Here is a 26,375-nt window from a genome sequence, read left to right as displayed (position 1 = left end):
TCACAGAAGAGCATCGTCCTTGTAAAAAAACCCTTTTTTTTTCTTTTTTAAATAAAGGGTAAAAGACTTTAGGGGAACAAAGGGGCTTTCTGATCAATAGCATGTGGAGTTTGGTGTGTGTGTGTGTGTGTGTGTGTGTGTGTGTGTGTGTGTGTGTGTGTGTGTGAGAGACAGTGAGATAATGATCACATTAAAGAAATACACTCTTAAGCACAAACGTCACTGCTTAACCATGTAAATACACATCCCGGAAATCAGGAAGTCCCACTTTAACGGGATCCATTTCATTTCAACCAACATGTACAATTCTTACAAAAAGGGAAATAAATAAACCCAGTGATTGTTCTTCATTGCTTAGAGAGCCCCTGTGCTGTTGACTGAGGTGCTCTGTGGTTTCTTGTAAAGCCCTGTTTGCTTGATAAGTCTTCCCATAAGAGTAAGAGGTCAGGGCTCCTGCTAAATGAAATATTCCTTGTGGTTTTCACTGGGGCCACTCGGAGAGTCCGCCTGGCTGCCCAACTGGAACTCGTGGCTGTCCTCTTCAGGCTGAGCTTCTTTTACGTCCTGGTTTTGATATGTCTCTTTTCTGATGCAAATGAATCTGGCCATGACTGCCAATACGGCCACGGTGACAAAAATCACCACAGCAATTACCCCTGCAAAATCCAACAGATGAAAAACAATTAAAACCCCTGTAAAGTTGTCACTTTGAGGCACATGTCAAAAAAAAGGTTCACTTTCTTTATTCCATAAAGCAGAAGTTTAGTATTTATTTTCACATCTGTGCACTAAATACAAAACAGAAACAATTAAGAAACGTTGGCTGTCTGTAAAGTTCAGAAAGATGCCCAACACCTCTGAAACTCCTTATTCATCACTCAAACACATAAAGTAGATCTGCTTTCAGCGGAAGGCTGATCTCTTGGCTATCACATTAATGAGAAACATGCCAATTATAACAAAGTTGAGAAAACTCAACAACTGATGATTTCTTTGACCTGTCGCCCTGTTTCTAACCAGCTCTTTGTCAGGATGTATATAAAAGACAAAGGCCTCGATCTGGAGGCAGACGTCTAAAAATAATTCACCAAAATGGTGGAAAAAAAACAGGGAAATATGTGAAGATGAGAAACACATAAAAAGAGCAACAAGAAGCCTGTAGACATCTGAGGAAGTCTGATACTTAGGCTACATGAAGTTTTCTGTGATGTGAATGGAACATTTAATGAAAAGCTCCCACTGAGATGGATAGCATTACCTCCAATTAGAGCCGAGTCACTCTTGATGGCGTTGACTAAAGGCTGACGAGGATCCACTGAACCAGGTTGGTCTGCATACAGGCACAGCATGGATGAGTATTAATGAGAGGACAACCAAAAGAAAGAAAATAGTTGTTTTGATTTGTTTATTTTTTTTCTTTTAAAGCAGAATGAGTAAAATAGAAAGATGCATAGACAAAAGAGTAACGGAGAGCAGAGCTGATTTGAAAACCATCAGTCAGTGCAGGCTGAGCTCTATGAAAGCCTAATCACAGTCTTAAAGGAGTTCACTGCACTTCATCTGACTAATCTCATCAGTCACTGCACCATCACTCTGTCAGCAAACCGAGGAGGATGGTTAATGAGCCAATACAAAAGTCTAATGAACAGCCATAAGAATAATATTAAAGGCGTGCCAGACAAATCTCCTCTTAGGAAGAAGGAGCACCATGTCTATTGAACAGCATGTACGGGCCAGGTTCCCTTGTACCTGATAAGGAGTGTGTGGTTTCTGCTGCGTAGGGATTTTCCGATGAAGAGAAGCCGCAGCTTGATTGGAGCAGTGGGCCAGTGACAGTAACAGGGCTGTCAGGATGGAGCAGAGCAGCTTTCAGAGGACTGATGGAGTTAAAACGAACACCTGACAGGCAGCCAGTGAACCCAAGAGAGGCAAACTCGGCCAACTCCGAATCCAATCCATCAGACTCTGAACACAAGGAGACAGAGAGACAGACAGGAAGAGTTAGGACAGATTTATTATCAGTGCAGTCCAATTAAACATCTGAAATACTGCCAGGATAGGAATGTTTATCTTGATGAAACGCTGTCACGATGATTAGTAGTATTTACATTTCTTAGTTGAAATAAAATTCTGATAGAAGATAATGATAGCAACCGCATATTATGTCTGAAGAGAGAGTTTAAATACCTAATTATTCCAATAATACTCCTGCATAAATAAAACCACTACCAATGAAACCAATGGAACTTTAGTAATAAGAAGGATGAAACAAAACCAAAACCATGGTGTCATTTCAGAACTTGATGTAGGAAAGTGTCTAGTTGGATTGAAACTGGAAGCTTGAATGCACAACAATGAGTCTTCACGGGCTTTATGATCGTTTTTCTGTGACAATGACAACTTAAATGAAACTCAGTGGCCTCATAGCAGTTTGTGGGTTTGAATCTGGGCCAGGCACTTCTGTATGGAGTCTGTATGTTTTCACTTGTGTATTTATGTTTCTTCTGGATAATCACTTGTTTATTCTCTGTTCTCAAACTGTCCTCCAGCTCATTCCAACAGTCAAATCCATGTGCTTGTGTGTCTTTCTGCCCAACAGGTGATCTGACCAAAGGTGTCGCTGGGATGTGGGTGGATGCATGCAAATCTTTAGCATCAATGTGATCGTTACAGTCTGTCTCTACACAGCATACTCATTGTGAGATATTAATTTACTCACACTCTCACTTGTTTGGGTCCTTATTTATTGTTTCTGTTTTCTTGTCTAAATTCTATTTAACTTTCTTACTAATTCAAATCAAATGAAAGCAATTTCAGAACTGCGCTGCTAATACCTTGACAAAAGTCTTACAAACAGCTATTTCTGGTGAAACTGAAGAAATAAAACATAGCAAATATTTTGTGAAAAGTTCATTTAGGTTGCTTCACAGGATTTTGCATCTTTAGGCTTTAAATGTGAAAAAAAAAAAAAAAAAAAAACGAGGCAGAGTGTTCCTTTTTCTTAAAAGGGAAGCTCCATTTTAATAGTGAAGTGCCAGACCAAGCAGTATTAAATTGCTGATAACCAACATGCTTAAAGCGCACTAATGAAGACTGAAAGGGTAATTAAACTGTACAATAAGAAAAGTGTGTGGTAGAACAAGTAGAGTCTCAGCAGTGATAATGGTGCCAGAGGGAGGGCAAACAGGTCATTAAAATCAATTTATTCACCCTTGAGCATGAGTGAGCTGAACAAATTTATTGGCAGTCGACATGATTGTTTTCCTTGGGTACAACTGCAGTCTGTAGCCTGAAAGTGTTTTCAGAGTTCAGAGTCATCAAAACATGAGGTTTTATTCTCTCCATAAATATCCACAGCAATAATAGGACCATCTTAATTTTGTGAGACCTAGACTAAACACAAAGTTAAGTCTTTGGTTACAAGTTTCCAACACTCAGCACTTGATTGACTGCTACTACCTCCCATTTGATCTGTGCATACCTTCTGAAACAACTACCATTGGCTCTGTCTCCTGGTTAATGCGCTCACAGACTTAATATTCATGACACCAGGTGCTAAATAACAGCCGTACGCAGCTATGAATGTCGCTTCGGACTACAATCACTCAGCGCAGTTTGATTACACAGCAGCATAGCATTGTCACTCATCTAAGTTACTGCCAGAGAGACAACTTTTCATCAGATAAATGGTGGCACAGCAAAAGTAAGTTTCTCGGCTGCTTAACTGATCAGATTAAATCTAAATCTCAAAATGATCACAGGAAAAAAAGAGATTGATTTGTGCAACACGTGAAGATCTTCTTATAATAATCCAAGAGAAGGCATAAGTATAAATATACTTGGATAAGTATCATGTATGCTTATCCATTCTTAATTGCTCACAATACAAACTTACAGCTGTATTTCCACTGATAGATGTGGCTCTTTCATGACATTTATGACATTATAAAGCACATATACGTGTGTGTGTGTGTGTGTGTGTGTGTGTGTGTGTGTGTGTGTGTGTGTGTGTGTGTGTGTGTGTGTGTGTGTGTGTGTGTGTGTGTGTCTGTGTGTCTGTGTGTGCGTGTATGTGTATATCTATATCTATATCTATATATCTATATGTATATCTATATACATCTATATCTATATATACATATATATATATATATATACGTATATACATATATATATATATATATATATATATATATATATATATATATATATATATATATATATATATATATATATATATATATATGAGATAAACAGTAAACAGTATCCCAAGAAAAAGCAATAATTAGCTGAATCAAACATGCATCTAAATATTCAGCATGTGTTGGTTATGACAAAGGTATATTAGACAACAATAAAAGCACTCTGTATGTATTTGTGCACCAGCAAAAAGACAGAATTGAATAATCACAATGAACAGTTAGCATTCATTGAGAACTCTTTGTTTTAATGCCAGACTCTCCTCACGTGTGGATTTTTTCGTTCGGTATTGAGATTTCCTCCCATTGACCCGTTCAAGGTGTACACTGGCTTTTGTTGCTGTGATCTGCTCCAGCTCACAGTAAAGCTTACTGGATAAAACAAGACAGATGGTTAGATTCTCAAATGAAAATCGAAAATGTATCAAGTTTTTGGAAGCACAGGAATAATTTTCAAATATTGAGATGCAGTTTAGTTTTTAGGAGGTGGAAAAATGCTGAGTGGCATCGTGGGGGGGGTTTCTTATTCAGCCGAACTCGGTTGCTGATAGCACTGGGCTTGAATCGGTGTGCTGAAAGGATGTTATATTCACCTGCTATTAACCCCACCCCCACACCCCCACACGCCCACACCCCCACTGCCTTCCTGGTCCATTAGGCGGGCTGATGGATGACAGGCCTGGCAGGGAGTGGCATTAAATCAACAATCTTGCTACCTTACAGATACTGATATGACTATGTTGGGCATCTGGCACAGGATTGGGGCAGCTGGGTCTCCTGCTAACATGGCCTGGGTCAACAATGACAAAGCTGAGGAGCTGAACCTATAAATAGCGACATCCTCCTCCTCATAGTCTCAGCATGCTTTCACAAAAAAACGGTAGAAGAATCTCCAAGCTGGTCTACATTATACCGCTGCTGAGGACCGTAGACTGATTAAATCTGAGTTAAGGGTTCAAATTTTCTCTGCTGATATTTCATTTTTATTCTTATTTTTGTATATCAGTAATAAAAAGTAGTAGGTCCATTTCAGTGCAAAGTAGGGTGAAGCTCTAAACTGAATATCTTGTCAACATTGCATCTCCCAAACAACTTTAATGATGTAGGAAGAGGAATGAAGATACTTTTAAAGATTGGCAGATACCTTCTTGGACCTGGAGGAGGAGCAAATTTCTCAAGAAACTACAGTTTCATTATAAATCACCAGAGAAGAAACCAAATGATTGAGAAGGAAATGTTGTTCTGTTGAAGATGAAAGCTGGTCAAGGTTGTTAAAGACAACTCCAAGAAACCTTCTCTCACCCAGATACAGATGTAGTCTTGCTCCTCCATTCAAAAGACAGACTTTTTGTTTGTTGTTTATTAGTGTGGGATCACTATTGACGCACATCCCACAAGTGTTTCCTTTTGAATAAACTGAGTAAAGTTCAGTTAAAGTCTGAATGCAACAAAAGCCAAAAACACCAAACACAAGACGTGATGAGCTACAGAAACTCCATACCCTGCTGTTATCGTGACGCCTTTAGACACCAAAAAAGCTGTTGGGGGCTGCTTATCAGCTGAAAACACCACCACAGTAATACAGCTGACAGTTTATTGTAATAAGCCCAGCAAGCAGTATTGTTGGGGAAATTGTGCCACAGAAAATGTCACAAGCCTGGCATTTGGAGTCATTTTTTGGTCCTGAGTTAAAAATGCCAATGTGATTATAAAGTAAATCACACAACAGTGAAAATGTTCCTTCTTTTTTTTTTCTACTGGCACTCATTTACGTGAACACTGCTTAAAGCTTCACAGAGACAAACTCAATAGTCACTTTGTTTTTAAGTGTTTATCGTGGAATTTCAAAGCCTCTGAAAAAAGTAAAGCGTTAGATAGCTGATTTTTCATTTGTTAGTAAAATACTTTCAGTCATTTTTTCTAACATCTAATGAAAACTTAACAATCACAGAATTTCAGATGACTTGATGAGTGAGTCATTTACACATCAGCTGGATATAAGTTCAACAATCTGCACTAAAAAGTTGTTCAAGTTGATCTTTAAATTCAAAAACACAGAAATAAAAAGTATATAAAATTGATGTCACATTTTTCTGTGAAAATGAAAACCATGCTCTGTGCTCTCTATTAAATAACTGATCAACACCCTATGTTTGCAAATGCATGTAATTTTCTTCATATACTTATTATTTGACATAGATTGCTACAGGATGGGGCTTAATCCAGCAGCTACTGAAAAGCAGGGCAACCAGTGAGACAACACAGATCCAGGCAACCGGACATATATGCAACTCAGAGTCCTCAATCAGCCATAAATCTGTGTTTGACTTCATCAAAAAGGCCAAAACCCACAGAGACACAAATTACCATCAGCACCTGGAATCCATTAGTTTTGAGGACACATTGATAATAAAATTGTGAAAAAGTTGCAACAAATTGCATAAACTCATTTTTCTTAAAATTGATAAAATCTCTGGGTGATTCATGTATTCTGCAGACTATGGTGGAAATGATGCTTAAGAGCTTTGCTCTGTCACACAGGCACAAGGCTGAACTTCACTGTCTGACTTCCTGGTTTAGTCTGACCTCACCCGTAGCAGCTGAGACTTATTGGTTGTTATGCTGAATAGCGAGGTGCTGACTCCAATCTTCCTAGTAATTTGTTCTTTTCAGTCTCTCCTCATTACCATACAAAGTGAAGGACCTTTTCTGAAGTTATTACCATTACAGCTGTCTGAATCCTTGCTCTCACTAGAAAGACACAAAGACGTGATTAGTCACTGCTTTTGTAACACCAATAGAAGTGCACAAACATACTGTATTTTCTTAGCTTTCAAATTAATAACACAGCACTGTAATTTAGAGAACAACTTCGACCTACAACTATCCACATGACTCTAAAAAAGCTCCAGATGCATAATACCACTTAACAACCAGCAGCTTGTTCTTTAACGGTGCCAAAGCCGTTTACTCCAACACCAGCTTTTACCTTGGTCATGGATAAACTTACCAGCAAACAGCAGATGGTTTCAGGGCAGGGCAGTGTTCGATTGCATGAGGCCAAATATCAGCCACTGTTATTTAAATGAGTCTGAGCCTCACTTACCCCGGACTCTTCCGAGAATAAGACATTTGACGCTGTTGAATTCCACATCAGATGTCAGGTTGAAGTCTTCTCTGGAATTCTGGTCAATCTGAAACATCATGATGACAATAATAATGTAAGTCAAGTACGGGGCTTCTAATGTGAAATTAATGCTTAAATACATTTTATTTTTTTGTGGAAGCATCCATGTCAGCTTCGCCTTGGGCTCAACCTGTAACTCTTAATCTGCATATCAAATGAAACGCAACCGATATGCTGCAAGCCAACAGTATTTGTGGCTCATCATTGGTAAGCAGAAAATTGTAGCACAAATGGAGGTGGCACAAAAATGAGTGGCACTCTCTTCATAATAAACAGACTCTGATGCATTGCTTGCAAACACAGACATTTGTTCTTTTGTGCCATTGTTCAATAAGACATGTGTTAATGGTGATCAAGCTGAGAGTTAAGTGGAACCACAGAAATCAGAGGAACTTAAAGTACCTGGAAAAAAATAGGGAATGGAGTGTTTATGAAGAGTTTCTATGAGACACACAATTCCTGTAGTCAGAGGCGTTTTTACACACCCACTGTTATAAATGCACATGCGTAAAGTGCACATGTGCATGTGTGCGTGCAAAATTTATGTATTTGGTAAAATCAACCTGAAGGATGAACAATTACAGGGAGAGTACTAGTAAAAATTAAAATGAATGATTGTTCACAATTGCATTTCTGTAGGAAACTCAATAGTGAAAAGTGAAAAAATTAAACATAGTAATGAACAATCTCAAGCAATCATCTTAACAAATTATTTTATTTTACTCTCCTAAGGAAAACCACCAATATTTGAATGTATTGTGGTCTCCAGTTGAACAATCATAGTAAAAGTCTTGAATTATAAAGCTGTGTGTTCTTTTCTTTAAAAACTGTCTCAGCTAGTGACGGAAACTTCGCCTGCTTGTGATTAAAACAAATGTTGATCTGTGTGACACCGTAAAATATCTGTTGAGTTTTTACCTGGATGGAGACGGAGTCCGCCAGTCGCCTGATGATCACTGTATGCAGTCGCCTGTCAGCCAAGTTCATGACTCTGCTGCTCAGCACCTCCACATCCCTTCTGCTGTGCAGCTTGTACCTCAGCTCCAGCTCATCTTCACCAACAAAAACACAAAAGCATGTCGTGATGTGTCTTAAAGGAATAGAATAGAATAGCTGGTTTGAGTTTATCCACACAGAAGGTGATACATCTGGTGACACATTCTGTGATCCCCATTATCGAGAAGAACCAGGTGCTAGTTTGGGGTCAGTACTTGTGCCAGTGCTTGGATGGTTCAAATCTTGCACCTCCTAAGAACGGGCTGCTTTTCCACTGTCAAGTAAGAGCCACGTCATTGTGTCATGTAAAACGTCAGTGAAACATCACTGCAACAACACTCCCGCCATAGGGAAGCCCACTCACAGCACGATGGAGGAAAACTGCAAATGTGTTTGAGAAGACACAGTTATTGAAGACACTTTGATCCTTCACAATTATTGTGGATGGATGCACTGCCTTAAGTTTCAAAATAACAAAAGAAGACCGTAGGACAACTGAAAATTAAATCAACTTGTGATATTTTCTTTGATGATTTTTATTGTAGTGATGACAGGGATTCAATATTTTAAAAATTACTTTTGCCAACTGCAAGCCAGAAATTCACACTTTGAATAACAATGATGCTGATACTTTACATTGTTGCTGCTTGACCCAAACAAGTCCATGTGAGCAAATTAATATATTTGTTTTGTCTTAACTGAACATTGAAGAAGAATGAAAATTCAAATCTGAAAAGCAAAAATAATCTATGTATTTAAGTACATTCAGAGCTCAGAAGGAGGACCTGCATCATATTTTAGAGGGAGTCTAAAGGTAGAAAGACACTAATCAACTGTGTGCACCAAGTTTTCTTTTGGAATAAAACAATACGTATTTGCAATATGTGCAACTGTTGTTTAACCATTAATGTTTTCACAGCAAAGAAACTTGTGACAGGGTCAATAGCTATCCAGCCTGCAGCTGTTTTAAAAAGTCAGTTTCAGTTTGAATTTTGCAGCCTATGTAAAACAATTGGAAAAAGCTAACAAGATTATGCAATAGCTCAGCTTAATTTGACATTTCTGAATAAGATTAAATTAACAAGTTGGTTCACTGTTTCAAGTTGTTGCTGTGGAGCCGAGGATCAGAGTCACAAGAGTTTCTGTGAAGTTGTTCCCACTGCCACAACAAGAAACTTACACAGCTGAAACAATGAAAAAACTTTTTGTTTTTAATGTCACGGTTTCACTTAGTTTTCAGTCTTCAGTTGATTTAAGTACTAATTCCTAAGCTTGTTTACTGCATTTTTAAATAAATATTTAATTTGCCTTGCACAGAGTCCTAATATGAGCCTTTTGTGAAGAAACGGCAGGATGACGGGAAAGGTGCACTGCGTGTGATTTCCTCCAGAGACCCTACTTCTCAGTATAAAACACACAAATGTTGTTTTATCAAGGGCCCGCAGGCTCGATTACTACTGTGTTAACTAATGCATGGACAGGTGTCTTTTTTAATGGAAACATTTTGACTTTTTTACTTTTGCTCCTGAGTTTATTTCCACACAATTTAGATAACATTTGCCATTGTTAAAGGGATACTTCAACATTTTGGCAAATTGGCCCATTTAGCACAATTCCTTAGTCATTTCGAACAGCATACTTACTTTTTTTGTAAGGGCGAGCTGTTGTTTATTCAGAGGTGAGTCGGGGAAGGTTTTCGGGAAGAACACAATGGAAGTGGATGGTATTTTTGTTTCCCCTCGTCAAACTCATCAAATACAAAATGCAACAACCCCAAAACACTTTGGTGGACACGTTTTAATCCGCACATTCACTACGCTGTGAAATATTAATGCAAAATTACGAGATTGAGTTGTTTATGCGAAGATTGCTAAGACGGAACTACTTACTAAACATGGCGTCTGGGCGTGGTGATTTCAAAAGAAAAAGTAGTTCCCAGTATTTGCTTCAGTGTCGTAATGCTACAATATTATTTGTTGGTGTTCCACAGCGTAGTGAATGTGTGGATTATAACGTGTCCACCAAAGTGTTTTGGGGTTGTTGGATTTTGTATTTGATGAGTTTGATGAGGGGGAATAAAAATACCATCCACTTCCATTGTGTCCGTCCCGAAAACCTTCCCCGACTCGCCTGTGAATAAACAACAGCTCGCCCTCACAAAAAAAGTAAGTATGCTGTTCGAAATGACTAAGGAATTGTGCTAAATGGGCCAATCTGCTAAAATGTTGACGTATCCCTTTAAAAGAAAGCACATGTATTTGTAATGGGATCAAAATTCAATTATGTGGTATCCAGGATAACACCAACACAACAAACAAACCAACAAACAAAATACTGCAATAGTGCCAGATCAAATGCTTTCCCTAATCCTAAACATAGTGTAAAACACACCCTGTTTTCTGGATGACAACTCGCATTCTTTTGTGATAGGTGTTAGCAATGAGCTGTTTTATTGTATTTGCTGATGAAGCTGCTAATTCTTCTAGGCCAATGTTCCTCAGATCCTGCTAATTCTTTGATTTTCTTGGAAGAACTGCACATTTGAGATCCCAAACATGGCTCAATGACTTTGAGGTCATGAGACTGTGTTGACCTTTCCAGAACCTTCACTTCAATCTGACGCAGCCACTGAAAGGTATGGTTGGAATTAAGTTTGGTATCACTTTCACACAGGATAATTCAAGTCTATCCCATGGATCAGCCTGAAGCATTATTCGTACCATCAGTTTTCACCACATTCACAGTGCATCTGTTGCTGATCCAGCCTCACGTTTCATAGCAGTTACAGTGTCTTTTTCATCAAATGCCTTATTGATGCCTCTCCAAACGGTGCTGTAGTTTTAGGGCTTGTCCAGATGCCGTTTGATATGTTGTGAGAAGTTTTTTGTCATGTTGGTACAATAAAAGCTTTTCTCTGGAAACACAACAATTCAATTTAAATTTATCTGAGTACCTCCTTCCAAAGAACCTCGATTTGTTCACTTCTTCATCAGAGTTCCAACACTACTGTTTGAGTTTTCGAATCGTGTTATATTCTTTTCCTGATTTCTAAAGGTCAACTATAATTTGTCACAGGCGCTTTGATGGTTGGCTTTGATTTCCCATGAATGAAACGTGTGATCTCTCAAGAGCTGAAAAGTTCACTGATCACTACTACACAGATATTAAATCAAATGAATTGAGAGACGTTCATGTGGACTCAGCTTGAACAATCATTTATAAATAACTAATTATGATTTAAAAACAATAATATGTGACAATAAATAATAATACACTTACCTTGACAATAAGCAAGGTCCCGAATGAAACAGGAACTTAAAGGTGCTGTAGGCAGGATTTTGCTAGTCAGTGCTAATTTTTCTGTGTTTTCTTTGGATTAAATGTTAGAGTATCCACTGATAATCCTTTAGGAGTGTAGCATAATTGCACTACCGCGAGGGTGCAGTGTTTCCATCTGTCTCTGTTCTGAGCTGAAAAGGAACTCAGCTCCAGGTATCTTTGACCAATCAGAAGAGCCCATGAGGCTCTAACCGTGATTGGTCGAGGGTCGTTCGTTCGTCACGCGTTCTTGTGGGAGGGGCTTAACTTGTGTAAGGGCGTGATGTCAGAGAAAACAGGACCGGATTGGCTGTGCTGGGTTTCAAATCGCCATCTTAGACGGGTCAAATCGCCATCTTGCTTAGGTAAACCTAAGCAAGATGGCGGAGATGCGGAATCCTGCCTACAGCACCTTTAATATAATTTATTCAGTCCTAAAAAGATTTACATATCTACATGTTCCCATTTACAAATTTGAACCAATCCATATAGTGATGATATATATTCAGTATTGATACATGATTAAACCATCAGTTTCTTACAGTGTTTTACTTCAATCTGCACTTTAAAGTTAGAGATGTCAAAGCTATAAGATAAACAGAAATGATGATATTATGGTTCATTTATTCCCTGAAATGCAGGCCAATACTGGAAAAACTCTCCTATTGAAAGTGTACCTATTTTCAATAAAGGTAATCTTTGAGATGGCACACAGAAGTTCAGGCTCCGAATGAATAGCTTGAATAGTGAAGAGTGCCAAGGTGCAGCAGATGAGTTTTCAGGAAATATGAGGAAAAAAAATCTCTTTTGAGCATCCAAGAGAAACCTTTCCACATTAATTGGATACTTGAGCATGGGCGCTGATATGTGATGATGGCTTGATTAGCTTTTTAAAACCTGCAATGCCTGTGCTTTTTCAACCATTAAAGAAAGAAGCAGGTTAGGTCTACACAGAGTCTTCTTCATTTATAAGAGTGGTTTAAGGGCTGCATTAGCAAAGCTCTCAATGACAGATATAAACATTTTACTGAGACTATAGAGCTCTGAAGACTCATCTCAATCTACCACTAAATAATAAATAACATGTGTTGTTGCCAGAAATTGATGCTGATACTGGATAAAATCTTATTATTTTAAAGTGAGCAGACATGACCACAATATTTCTAAACCAAAACTACATAAAATGATACAGAAATGTGTAAATAATCAAATCAAGAAGCTAATAGATAATGAGAGGATATGAATAAAAACCGTGCTAGAAACAGAATTGTTTTTTTTAACAATAATTGCACCAAACATTTTCTTGAAGGTGACACTGTGAGACTGGCTGCATGAGAAAGGAGGCAGCAGAGGATGACAGACCAAATCCAGAGGGAGAAAATGAGAAAAGAGAAAATAGAGGATATAGTCATAGAAAAACAATGGAGATGGGCTACAGAATTAAAATCAGACCATACTTGTTAAACAAAAGACCAAGAAATACTAATTTGGGAGTCCTTACCTTGTTTGTTGATGAGCAGGGTTAGGTATTCTCTGTGAAAGGAGCTAACATGGAGCAGTAAAGCAGGGCTCTGACTGGTCCTGAAGCTCAGGGAGATGCTTTCCCCTCTCAGCGTGATATCGGTGTAGATGTATGATGGCAAGGCACTGGCGTTCCTGCTCAGTTCGTAGGGCTCCTTAAGGATGTAGGTGATGGATGTCATCGACTGGAAGGTAGCTGAAACCTCTGTAAGTTAAAATTTCACTATTTTAAACTTGAATACTTCGTCTGCTTTAAAGTCAAACATACATTCCAGTTTAGAAAAAAACTGCTGATAATGATCAATGTGTTAAAGTTGGTGGCCTGATGTGAGGGGATGTAAAAATCTGGATAGAACTGTGCGTCGGGGTTAGGTGAAGCATTGATTTTGATCACTGTTTCCACTTAGTATGGAACAATAACTTTGCTGCAAAATCAAACAGCTTTGAATAATTGCCAAGACATTGTGCAGTTTGTTGGGTGATACAAATGAAGGTTGAAACAGCAGCAACAGAAAGAGGATTTTCTAGTACAAATAATGTAAATATACATTATTTATGTTTAAATCATAATACAAATCAAAAACCTCTTCGATATCACCAGTTTTATGCTTTATTAAGATTTTTATCAATGCCAGTTATTTCACATACCGTACCATGATAGTGGGAATGAAATAAGTGTTATTTATCTGAAAGAATGACTGATGTTGCTGCCTGTGATTCCTGCATCCAACTGGCAAACACATAATTTTTTTGTTATTTGTTGTCGCGAAAAAGAAAAGTAATATTAAAAAGCCAGAAAAATATGCTTCCTTCCAAATATATAATATTAGTGTAGAAACATATTCAAAAGGAATGAAAAAAGAATAATAGCATAAGTGGAAGAAGATGAGAACATTTGCATTAAATAATTAATCACCTGTAAGTAAATACTAGCAATTAAAGTATCACAGACCATTATTGTATGGTCAAACCATACATTTTGTGTTTATGCTTGGATCTGATGTAGAAGACACCTCTAGATTGAAACAGACAACTATTTTAGCCATTTTCCACAATTTTACACTAGATGAAAACCTTACTCTTTAATACACTTAGCCTGTGTGATAACTAGCTAAATAGCTAGCTAGCTAGATGGATAGATATATAGATAGATAGATAGATAGATAGATAGATAGATAGATAGATAGATAGACATGAAGCTAATCAGCAATGGAGCTATTGAGCTTGTGGTGTTTATGTGCTTGGACAAGGCATTTTACCTTGATTGAAGTCTGTAAACACTTTTTTTGTAAAATCGTTAGTGTTGTGTTGTTGCATTATTTTCAAAAGCAAGTCTGTTTCATGGTAAGAAGCTGCAAGTTTAGAATTGGTTACACTGTGAGATGCAGTGAAACAGCCCTCATCCACTGACAGAAAATTAATTATGTCTGTCAGGCTAGCTAAGGTGTTTGGTTGCAAGATGAAGACAATGGAAGATAAAACTCCTCTTGCTGCACTAAGTAACACAAGCATTTTGAAGTCACAACAAAGTTTTGCTGCTCTTTCTTCTGGGATCATCAACAACTGCAGGTTATTTAACCTTTCGTGCTGATTCAGTATTTTATGCCAAAGCAAAAGTTCAACTGTTCAAGATAGCATTGGGTAAATTGTCCAATCATTACCTGGTGGGACCGCCAATGTCTGATGAGTAATTAGTGTAAAATTAGGGGTTATTTAAACCAGGCGCAGTTGTGTTCTGTCACATGTCTGCACCATCAGGGTTTCAGGAATGGGACTGTGACTCAACAGCTGTTGTTATTTTGTCATCTTTTGTTGATTTTTGTGCTTTTATGGCTTTAACTTCAGGCTTGTTGTCACCCAGGTTTGACATGGTAATTGAATTAATGAAGCTAAGTACAACCCAATAGATTCTCTATTCCGCTTATAATTGAACTTCCTGCCTGGCTCGATTTCCTGTGTGCAGCTTAATGTGGCTTTTGTCAAAAATAAACTTGCTGTGTCTTAGAAGGAGCGCAGTGCACTGAGCCACCTCGGGGACACGTCTGAAACCTAGCGTTTGGTGTGTAAACCTGAAAATTGTCTAGAATGGCCACAGGTCTCTTAGTGCTTTGTGTGAATTAGATTTTAAAAGAATCTTTGCTACACTTACCAAGGGATGCATTGTCATCCCTACAATAGCCACTTGGCATTACCTGAGTTGAGAAACAAATGATCCTGGAGTCCCTACTTGAACTTCAAGAACAAAATTTTTCATTTTGATGTGATTGTCACCCCAAGAGACTTGCAGAGGCTTTTATAGTTGATCTGCATGATTGTCCGTTTGAATCATCAGATCTGGCTTTGTGTAGTTACTGGCAGAAAGACTCCCGTGTATCTGTACCTTGATGACAGAAAGCTCCAGTGAAAGCAGACTGGCCACAGTCGCAAGAGAAACCATTGGTCTTTTCCACACAGCGACCCTCATTCTGGCACAGTGATCCGTAGCTGCTGCAGTGACCTGGGCATCCAGGACGAACCCCGGGAGTGATCTTGGCCCTCTCTTCCAGGTCCAGAGTGACTCCGTTCAGCTGCAGAGAACGAATGCAACCCAAAAAGCCTTTCTGTCTGGACGCAGTGCCTCCTGCCAAATATAGAATAAGGAGAACCAGTGTATTAAGGTCTATCTGACTGCAAGTCACACACAGTTTAATTAGATTGTCCTAACACCAAGCTATAAACCACCCCAAGCTGAAAGGAAGAAGAGAAAGAGTGACCAAATACCATTCAGCCTGTCAATGAATGCATGAGACTGCAAATATGTGCATTTTTCTCTGATAATTGTGATTGACAGCCACTTGTTTCCACCACAGCGCAAGATAATTTCTGCTCTGCAGAGCAGAGCCCGACTCTGCCAGGCAGCAGTCTGGCTCTTGATTGGCTAAGTGCCATCTGGTATTTGATTTTCATTCATTCTTTGCTAACAGGTGAGAAGAAAATCATTTCCTGCTTTTACCTGCCAATTAAAAATGGAAAAAATATAAAATTGATGCTAGGGCCTCTCAAGTTGGGAATGTCTCATTTCATATCCATGCCTGGTGGTAGGTATTGTTTTTACCAATTGGTATTGACAAAACATTACGGTCACACAATGAGTCTGAATTTTTTCAAATATTCAAAGAATCAGTAACATCTGTGGGGCTCCAGTTTGTGGTTGCAGCAAATATAATGGCACGGCCGAGAAACAATGGAGCACAAGGTGGGACATTTTCAAAAATAATATTCTGAGTGATATGTTTATCTACACTGTGTGAAGCATTTAAAACAAACATTTGACCTGTGTTATTTCTTTAAAAAAATGGTTCATCAGATAATAATTACTGCTCAAAGTACAGAACTGAAGGAATCTGTATAATTGAATTCTGAACTAAACCAGTAATGATTTCTGTATTCCTCCTTTATCGAGTCGGTAGGTAAGGTGCAACACAATCTCCTGAAGACTGTTAGATACCCACTTAACACACACACACAAAAACAACAGTTTCTGAGTATCAAATTGTCAGGATCCACATAAAGGGTATTTCAAATGACAGGCAATATTGTATGCTGCACAGTTGGTGAAAGCAGTTGAAACAATCATCTCCTGAGGGTCTCACTGACATCTGGTGCAATCGGCAGTCATATCTGCCCAGGATTGTGTAAGTTACTTTGTAAATGTTAAAAGAAAATTGACCTTTCAGTCACACATTACACCACTTAAGCAGACTCAATGCACTTTGTGTGTGAACAGCTCTTTTGCATGTGGCTGGCAGCCCATTGGGTTCCACATTAGGTTAAATTTCTTTCTGAAGAACACTTACACAGAGCAAAAAATGCCAGACTGGGGGGAAGACAACCTGGTTTTCCAAGTGAGCCATAACTGCCTCCATGTGTAAAGAGGAATAAACAGCAACAAACATTTTGATGAATGATAGAAAGAAAGAAATAAAGCAACAAAATAAAATGCTGCTCACTTTTCTATAATTTTCAGACCTACTTTTGTAAAATGTGGTGAATCTGAAAGGTTGGCCATGCTATTCAGTGACCTGATCATGACCTGAAGAGCAAAAGCTTGAATGAAGGCTGCAGAAAAGAGTGATTATAGAGGTAAAATTGACCAAATTACTATGTAATTTGGATACAAATGGCAGCCTCCTGTGGGACACCAACACCTCTGGCAGAAAGAAACAAAGAAGAACCGCCAGAGAGAGCTGCCCAGGAGTCCAAAGGGGGAAACAAGCATTATGACAGTCAGCATGGAGTTGGGTCATTAAAACATTTCTGAATTTTCACTTATCGTGATCACCAATAATCTCTAACAGGAAAGTCTTGCAAACTTGCGTCCTTGGTTCTTTTCTTTTTTCTTTTTTCTTTTTTTTTTTTATTTATGCTTTCTTGTCAAGGCAGCTGAGAGGAATGTGTGCAGCCCCAACATACACTCACCATCCATACTGAAGCAGCATAAACCTTTCAGTCTTTGTTGAATCAGCTTATCTCTGTTTACTCTGTAAGAATACTTGCCAACAAGTAATTTCTCTGCCATGGTTTTATCATGTCCAACAATGATGATGTTCTTTTTCATCATCTCACAGTAATGAATTCATAATGATGAATGTGACCTTATAACTGAGTAAGCCCAACAAGATATTTCTCTTTCCAAAAGCTAAGAATTATGCATCAAAGGAGTAGGGCAGCATTCAGCACAAGGAATCATTTTGGCAGCTATCTATTTTTGTTTATTTGCTTTTCCACCTTTAGGACTCTGCGTGTTATTTTCTGTAAATAGATTAAACTGCCTAGTTTATGTATTTTAATCTGTTGGCTCCCCAAGCATGTCTCAGCTCCGACTGTCAGAATTGTTAGACATTTTAATAAACAGCCCTGGCATAGATAAAGCTGATCAACATGTAGTGAATTGAAAATTCATGCTAATTGCAAGTCTTCCTCTGTACATGATTGCATCTTACCCTCGCTTGTAGGTGTTTTTATTCTCATCCAGTGTACGAAGCAGCTTCGTGATGACAAAGGGCAAATGCTTGACCCTGTGCTCTTCAATCATTTCTGTGTGGATGGTGTAAGCAAAGCTCTCCTTTGAGCCATTTTTATTACAGTAAACATGGCCTGCAGACATGAACCTTGTCAGTGACTGTAACATCTCCTGTACCAACATTTTCAAATCAGAAGATGCTGCTTCTCTGCTTTAGCTAAATAAAATATTGTCTCTTTAGTAGAAAACTCAGCAAAGAGAAAAACAGAAATCATAAGTACCGTTTAACACTCTAATGCATTTTCAGAAGAGGTTAACCTCAGATTAATGAAAAAGGGAAGCAGCACCAGTTTTCAGAGCTGATCAATAAATAAATTCAAATTCCAGAATACACTTTTGAACAAATGAAGTCTCTATCTTTTGATTTTCCTTTTTCCAGTTGAACCTTTGCGAGAGAAAAGTGAATCATTTCCTAATTGCTGTCATGACATTGTCCTCTGAGAGCTTGATTTTGACTTTTGTCCTATTTCAATGTAAAATGCCCATGAAAGTCATCCAGCTGCCAGGATCAAACGTTTCAGTAGGACTATACCGGTAATAAAGACAGATGCAACCTTTTTCTATCCATGACAAGGAGAACGAGATGATTCCTATCTTCACACTTTCCTACACTTGTATTGTGATGGATTCACAATTCACAAAGGTATAGATATTCTTATGCAGTATGGTGAGTTATGATTTCACAGAGAGCAAGCAGTGGTGTTCTGCTGCAAATCAAGCCTTTGTCAAACTCAAACCCTTGATTAAAAAGCAGCATCCTTTGTAATCCCATAATCGTATTTGTATTTGAACATATGATCAAATTGCTGGTAGATAATAATCACAATGGTCCTATTCACAATCTCTTCTACAAAGCTGTTCAGAGAAAGTTAGAAGCTTGAATCTGTCATAGGATCAAGTCGAAGAATCTAATACTACACCTTTTTCTGTCTCTTACAACTCATCATGGGCTTGTAAATTTACTGTTCACTGACACCCAAAAATCTGTGGCAATTTTATCCTGAACTGCCAGCTTCATTTTCACTTCTTATACCTTAATGGTATTTAATGTGTCCCATACCTTATGTTACAAACATAGGTGTTGTGGTTTATTTTTAATTAAAAATTAACTCCAAATGTGTTTTCATCAGTAGAAAAGTCTCATAACTGTTGTCCATTCTTCATGTTTTTGTCTTTTTTGCCATAATCTTCAGTGAATGCTTGCTTTAGAAAAGTCATTATACTTTTTTAAATATATGTTCTAAACAAATGGCTACATGTTTCGAAAGAAATAAACGGTTTTAGGGCAGGAAGCACAGACAAGGTTATGAAGTTGTACAACTACAGACAGAAAAAACAGCATAGGAGCTGGGGCTTTGGGGTCTTTTGTTCACTAGGAAATATTTTCTTATCTTTCCGCTTAAATAGTCCGAAGTGTCATCCCATAAAATATTGAAGTAGGCTTCAAGTACTTATCGTAATTGGAGTTAAACACCATCTGGAAAAAGTTGAGCCATCCTGTGAGTTTGAATAGTTATTTCATGTCATTTCAGTGGTACCTCTAACACAGAAGGTGATTATCCGGAAGTCAAAATGCCAAAGGTGTGAAACTGTTCAAAGGTCAAATGTCAGAAAGCCTCTTGTTAAGTTACAGCAACACACACCAGCACACACAAGCACGCGTGTGCACGCATGCACGTGTGCGCGCACGCGCGCACACACACACACACACACACACACACACACACACACACACACACACACACACACACACACACACACACACACACACACACTTCGCCCTATCAGCGCCCTCCACTTCACTGTTATCTATTGTTATCTATCAAAGGTAATTACTGTTCATTGTAGAAAAACCCAAGACTCTGCATTTACTTTAAACAGAACAGCAGACATTTCTCTCAATACAGCCCAATCAGCAGCCCGTGCTAACACCTCTTGCCACTTTTGGAGCACTTCAGGGTTATAAAAGACGCTGAGGACAGGTTTTGCTGTTATCAGACACAGAGTGTGGAGTTGCGCATTGCTACTCAAGAAGTGCACGGTAAAATGCGCAAAAATCATTCTAAGGAGTTTTTAATTTTCAGCTGGAATCTCATTTTAATCTGCGTACATCTCTGAAAATGAGTGTCTGCTTGTCGATACATTAGCATGCTTACTTGTAAGCGTGCGATTAGATCAGCTGAGCCATAGCAACAATAATAACGACCACTCAGCAGCTAATAAGGGCAATACTTAGCATAATAGGTCTGTTGACAAAGTGCCCAATCCAAGTAACCTTAAACTAACCCCATTTTAACCCAACGTAACACAAAAGTCTTTAGAAAGTCCTCCCCTATAAATGGTGTCAAAGATTTTGAAGATAAAATAAGATAAGTAAAATAAGATATGACCTTTTGGTCCTCACCTATGAATAGCTGGCTGTTGAGCTGCAGATGAACGAGTCCATCAACAGGAGCCTCCTGGGTGGCAGTGGGGAAATCATCAACGCGGAGCAGTGCTTCTTTCACATTTCGCTCAGCTCGCACACTGTGCCACCGGTCGTCGTTCAGAGGGACGCTGGTCTGAACTCGTACCTCCAGTGGGCCGTTCCCCACATCGAAGGAGAACACAACTTCTGAGGAAGCTGAGTTGAAAAAGTAGACATAATAATAGAAAATACAAACAGGAAGGCACGGATTTGAGTACACTTCATGACCATACGGCATCTCTTATGACCACAGCTGTATTAAGGCTGGCAGGATTTACTGTGAGGTGTGTTTCAAGTCTGTGATTGAATGCTATATTGCAGTTCTGGGAATCAATGCTATGACAAATATATAGATGTAAAGCTTTATTTCTCTGCTTTCCGGGAGTTTGTGGATCTACTGGAAAGTATAAACGGTCTTATGAGGTATGGCTATGAGAAATGTTCATGTCAAATCCTGTCGGCAAAGAGAAAACAGGAATAATAAAAAAAAGCATAAGATTTCCAACCAATACAAAAGAAATGTTAAAAAAAATTCCAGTTAGAAAACTTAGATAGAGAGACAATGGAAAAATATAGTATGAGTACACTAAGATCATCATTTTCTATGAAATGTTAAAAGAAATTTCATTTTTTCTTTCATACTATAGTGATTCTAGTTATAAAATGGCAAAAAGTTTCAATTTAAAATAAGGTTTTTATAGATTCATAGGTAATAGCAAAACAATCCCCAAAACTGATCCAATCTACATAATTTATGAAATTATCTTCATTATTTCATAATGAGCTACTTTGGACAGACTACTCAAATGTACTTTTTACATAAAGTGACACATTTTTTCTCACCAGGTCATTACACGATGCTTTTAATACAGTGTCAGCTACTCAAACTGTTGTTGGAGGCTCTTTTGTCTTTATTTATCTTAACTGTAATGCGAATGCTGCATATATTTGGCAAGAGAAATATTTCATATTATCCCAGCATCAGTCTACCATGCATTTACTCAATAATTTTAAAAAAGACTTCATTTTTATTATTTTTTAAATCTGATTCTTTTAGTCATGAAGGTTTGGAAATAGACAGAAAGCTTCAAGAAATCATGTATTATTTTCCTCACAGGCTTTATTGTTTCATTCATTGATATTTCTAGCAATAGAATCTTCTGTATGCCTTCAGTGGCTTCTAATTTCTCTGGTATGTCTGATATTTTTCCATTTTGTAACATCGATTTTATCATTATGTGCAGATTACTTACAAATACAATCAAACAGTATGCATGAACATCTCAAGATGTAAAGGCTTCTGAGAGAATTTCTTCTTTTATGCTTGTCTTCTATATGTTCCACCATATATTAGTATTGGCATAACAGAAAACAGACATGCTAAGATGAAAAAAAAAAAAAAAAATCATATACAACTAGTTAAAACAGAGAGAAGAGGCAGAATTAATCACAGACAGAGGACCGGGGGGTCAGGGTCAAAATTTCAGGTCAAAATTTCTAAATCTGCTTTTTTACATTTATATTTAAAATACATTCCAGAGCCTGGACTTTTTGTTTTTTTTACTCAAACAGTAGTGGAATCAGTGTTTATAAAGTAAATATCCTTGACATGTTGGAAAGAATATGAGCACTCATGACAGATCTCCCCTCAGTGCTAATTACTAGATATGTTTATGTGTTGTGTAATTTAAGTACATTAATTCCTTAGACTGCTGAAACTATGGTCGCAAGCATTCAGACCATAAGAAGACTAACAGTTTCCGTCTGGCAGGATGGGATCTGCTTGGTTTGTTGCTTTGACGCAGAGTGATAGCATAGCAGACTGTACTGACACCGCAACACATCTTACCTCCTACCGGTTTGTTTTATGGAATATGAGAGAGTGATGAGGTTTGAGAGGAGGCATGATGTCTGTCTGTCTGTCTGTCTGTTTGTCTGTCTGTCATTCAGCAAAGCCCAATACGGTAACAGTTGATGAAGAACTGTATGGCATCAGATTGACATTAAAACCAGATTGGTGCCCTTTCTTGTTACCACAGGCACTAAAAGTACTCACTTATAATAATAACAGTCATTAATCTTCACAGCATTTATGCAACACTAATAGGCTACACATTTAACCTATAATCACGGAGGTGAGCTGAAGGCCACATGGTAACCATTCATCCATCACAGCACTGAAAGCGTGCCGAGGCTCTACATTAAGAGGAGGTAGCAGCAGTCTGTTGACACGAGTCAGAACAAAACAGTATTCCTCACAAAGTATGAAGAATTAGAAGAAAAGAAGTTGTGTTACTATGATGATTAAATTAATAAAGAACACAACTGATTAATGACACATTTATAGCTGGATTTTGGCACTGCTCCTGGTGGGCTGTAGTCATGTTAGCAGAACGTATAGTGATCCTGAGTCATTGCAGTCTTAGCTGTCATAAAGCAGCAGCAACAGTGCTGCAGTGAGATAAGAGGTATTTTCTGGCATAATAGTGATGGGGTTTCCCTGAGGAGGAGCGGGAGGAGGAGGAGGAGGAGTAACATTTGTCCTAATGTTTGTGTGTGTGTGTGTGTTTGCAATGCTCAGTTAAGGTTGCAAATAAATGCTTCTGATACAGAGGTCACATGTTACAAAGGGAATGAAGTCCTCATCACCAGCGTCTGCACACAATTTGTTACTTTTCTTTGGAAAACAATTGTCATGACACAACCAGAGCATCTTTAAAAAGAAAGAGAGAGAGAGAGAGAGAGAGAGAAGAGAGAGAGAGAGAGATAAAAATATCACTTAGTTCCTTTTGCTCTTTCTTTAAATCTGTCCAAATATTGGCACCTCTTTCTTATCTATCGATGTGAACATATCATTTATTATCTTTACATCTGCCTGTGATCAAATTTTTGTGTCTATATTTAATGAAAAGAGAAAATGTCCATCTCATCATAACACTTAAATAACTGTTTTGGTGAATGAGGCTATGCTAGGTGTTAGAAGAAGTTTTTGATGTGTTTGATCAGTCAGTGCTGGTAAATTATCACAAAATGCTCCTGAATAACTGTAAAGTACAATCGCAGACCTAAATTTAATCCCTAGTTTGGAGACACAGGCTTTACTAATCACATTGTCAAAATGTTCTCGGCCCGAGGGAAAGTTTTTCTGATGGAAATATCCTTTAATTGGATTCTTACTCAAGAATATCAGCCTTTGCCAAGTAGGGCGGCATATTCCAGAAGTGCAACTGAGATCCATGTGCACGAATATCAGGAAGCCACAAGCAAAACTCAATCAGTCGCAGCTATTACACACACACACACACACACACACACACACACACACACACACACACACACACACACACACACCACACACACACACACACACGACACTAGAAATGTTATTTATAACCATGACACAAAACATTGCTCATTTCTCACTTACAGCTGAGCTCGATCCGGATGAAGTCCTTGATTCCCAGATTTTCCAAGAAAACCCCAGAGGAGGATGTTGTTTTAAACAGGAAGGAGATGTCTGCGTTCAGCTCTCCATGAAAAGTGGGGAAGTGGAGGTACGATGTTTCTTTGTCAAAAAATGCAGCATTCCAGAAGTTTTCTGCAAGACAAAGAACTCATCAAGCTGCTTTAATATCATCACTTCTCTATTTTTTTTTCTTGTCATGAAAGGGTACAAAACTCTTATTCAGGAATGCACTATGTCACTCTGGAACAAAGCCTATTAAAAGAAACCTCATTAAGATTGGCTGTGTAATGAAAACTGTGTAGTAAACAAATGAACCAACTGTTCAACTAATTAGGTAGGAACAAAGGTATAGCTTCAGTTATGCCATCTCATTAATGCGGATTTATCTTACAAGGCATTTCCAAACTTCTTAAACTGAATGCTGGAGTTAAAAGCAATTAAAACGAGGTATGTATATTTGCATTAGCAGCTGTTATTAAAAATGATACCAGAGATAATATTTTAGCAAGTGGCCGGCCAATGAGTATGTGTAATTTAGCCAAACCTAAATTTCCCATTAGTAAGATGAATGGCAGACAGAAGGCTGCACAGAGATCCCTATAATTCAGGTCACTGCTCAACTGGATACAACCTGTTGCTTCAATAAAGTCCCCTTAAAACAACCATGATAAGTTGTAGATCAAATACATATGCAGAAACAACTGAAGTTAACGTGAGTTCACACCACTGTTGAACAAAACTCAGGTGAAAAACACCTACTGTCTCCATGGCAGCGGAGTGGCCCCACCCTGTAGGCTGCCTGTGAGCCAGGTCGCTGGAGATCACCCAGCACCAGAGATCTGACTGGGAGGGTCTCCTTCAGGGTGAGCAGGCCGGAGTCATCAGTCCTGGAGAGCAAGGTGGAAGAGAAGGGCAGCGGCAGAGTTGGAAAACACAGGGAGAGGGAAAGAGCGGTAACATGAAACAATGGGTTTTTGCAATGGAATGGTGAAAATGGGGATAAAAACATAAAGAATAACATATTTTCAATAATTGATTTATGATGCACTTAGTTATAACAAAAAAACCCAAAATGTCTCAAATACCTCTTTGGCACGAATATCTATTCCCATTTTAAATATAGGGAAATGGATGCATTCACATCTAAGCAATGAATTATATTACAAAGTGGGCCTCAAAATGTGTTGAAAGTGTTTAATTTGTTAGTGGCCAGGGTAATTTTTAAACAACAATGCAAATGTCTTTGTCAAAATCAGTGTGATTTTAATCATATTCACACGCAAGCTGTTATTTTCTAAACACTGTTTTATTTCTGCCAACAATATCATCGATTTCAACAGTTACTGTTGCTTCTGAATGGAATATTAGGCTGTTATTAGTCATAACACTGGCAAAAGATAAGTTCATCCAGGATACTGTTTGATTTCCATTCTTCTTTTTTTTTCATAACTCAACAAATTGTTTATTCCCCAAACAAATCTGAAAATCAAAATCAGTCATCTTTTTACTTTTTACTTTTACTGTTACTTTTTTCAAATCAATTCTGAATTTGACAACCTACAGATGTGCACAATGTATCTTGTGACTGATTGATCTGTGATATTCAGGTCTGCAGTCTTGTTTCTGAGTCCAGAGGTATTTTCCTGTTGCCTCTAAATGTGGTGATGAAACCAAATGGAGACTTCACCTGCAGGCAGAAACCGACCCTGAGCACATACTGACTGTAGGAGACACTCTATGCACAAGAGGGATGCTCATACAGATTTATATATAAGAACAAATTAATTGTGGCTCCGAGGTCAACGGCATCATTAGTTATGTAGGAAAGTAGGTCTAATGGTGGGAATGGTCACAGAATTGGAAATGCGTCCTAAATACAGATTTCCTTCCTGGATGGATTAAAGCTACTGGGACAAAACATTAAAAAGTGTGTTTTCACCATCTTGGGACTTGTCCTAAATGTTGCTTCTTCTAGTCTAGCATGACTGAGTGTGGTGAACAACTCAGACATCAAATCAATGACAGAAGCAACAGATGTCTTACAGAACCCATCACACAAAGAGTCCATTTTTCTCTCTTCCACAACAAAAGAGAGAAAAACACCAGCTTTAGACTTTATGACAGACTGAAATGAGAACCTATTCACTGATGATAATCAC

The 26,375-nt window shown here is 38.2% G+C and overlaps 1 protein-coding gene across 1 annotated transcript in view; it reads right to left on the bottom strand.

The window, feature by feature from the left end:
* Window positions 1–270: 270 nt before the first annotated feature.
* The window catches only part of LOC115382020 (contactin-associated protein-like 4), an 84,781-nt gene continuing 58,676 nt past the window's right edge, over window positions 271–26,375 (bottom strand). The window contains 10 exon segments of the mRNA XM_030083665.1: window positions 271–656; window positions 1,259–1,330; window positions 1,750–1,965; window positions 7,306–7,393; window positions 8,305–8,438; window positions 13,202–13,426; window positions 15,602–15,841; window positions 20,688–20,906; window positions 24,178–24,348; window positions 24,976–25,103. Of these exon segments, the coding sequence (XP_029939525.1) occupies window positions 457–656; window positions 1,259–1,330; window positions 1,750–1,965; window positions 7,306–7,393; window positions 8,305–8,438; window positions 13,202–13,426; window positions 15,602–15,841; window positions 20,688–20,906; window positions 24,178–24,348; window positions 24,976–25,103 (1,693 nt within the window). The 3' untranslated portion in view covers window positions 271–456.

This window comes from Salarias fasciatus, chromosome 23, assembly GCF_902148845.1.
Source record: "Salarias fasciatus chromosome 23, fSalaFa1.1, whole genome shotgun sequence".
In the NCBI taxonomy this organism is placed as follows: domain Eukaryota; kingdom Metazoa; phylum Chordata; class Actinopteri; order Blenniiformes; family Blenniidae; genus Salarias; species Salarias fasciatus.
Note: the sequence above shows the minus strand (reverse complement) of the source record. Positions and strands in the feature narration are given on the sequence as shown.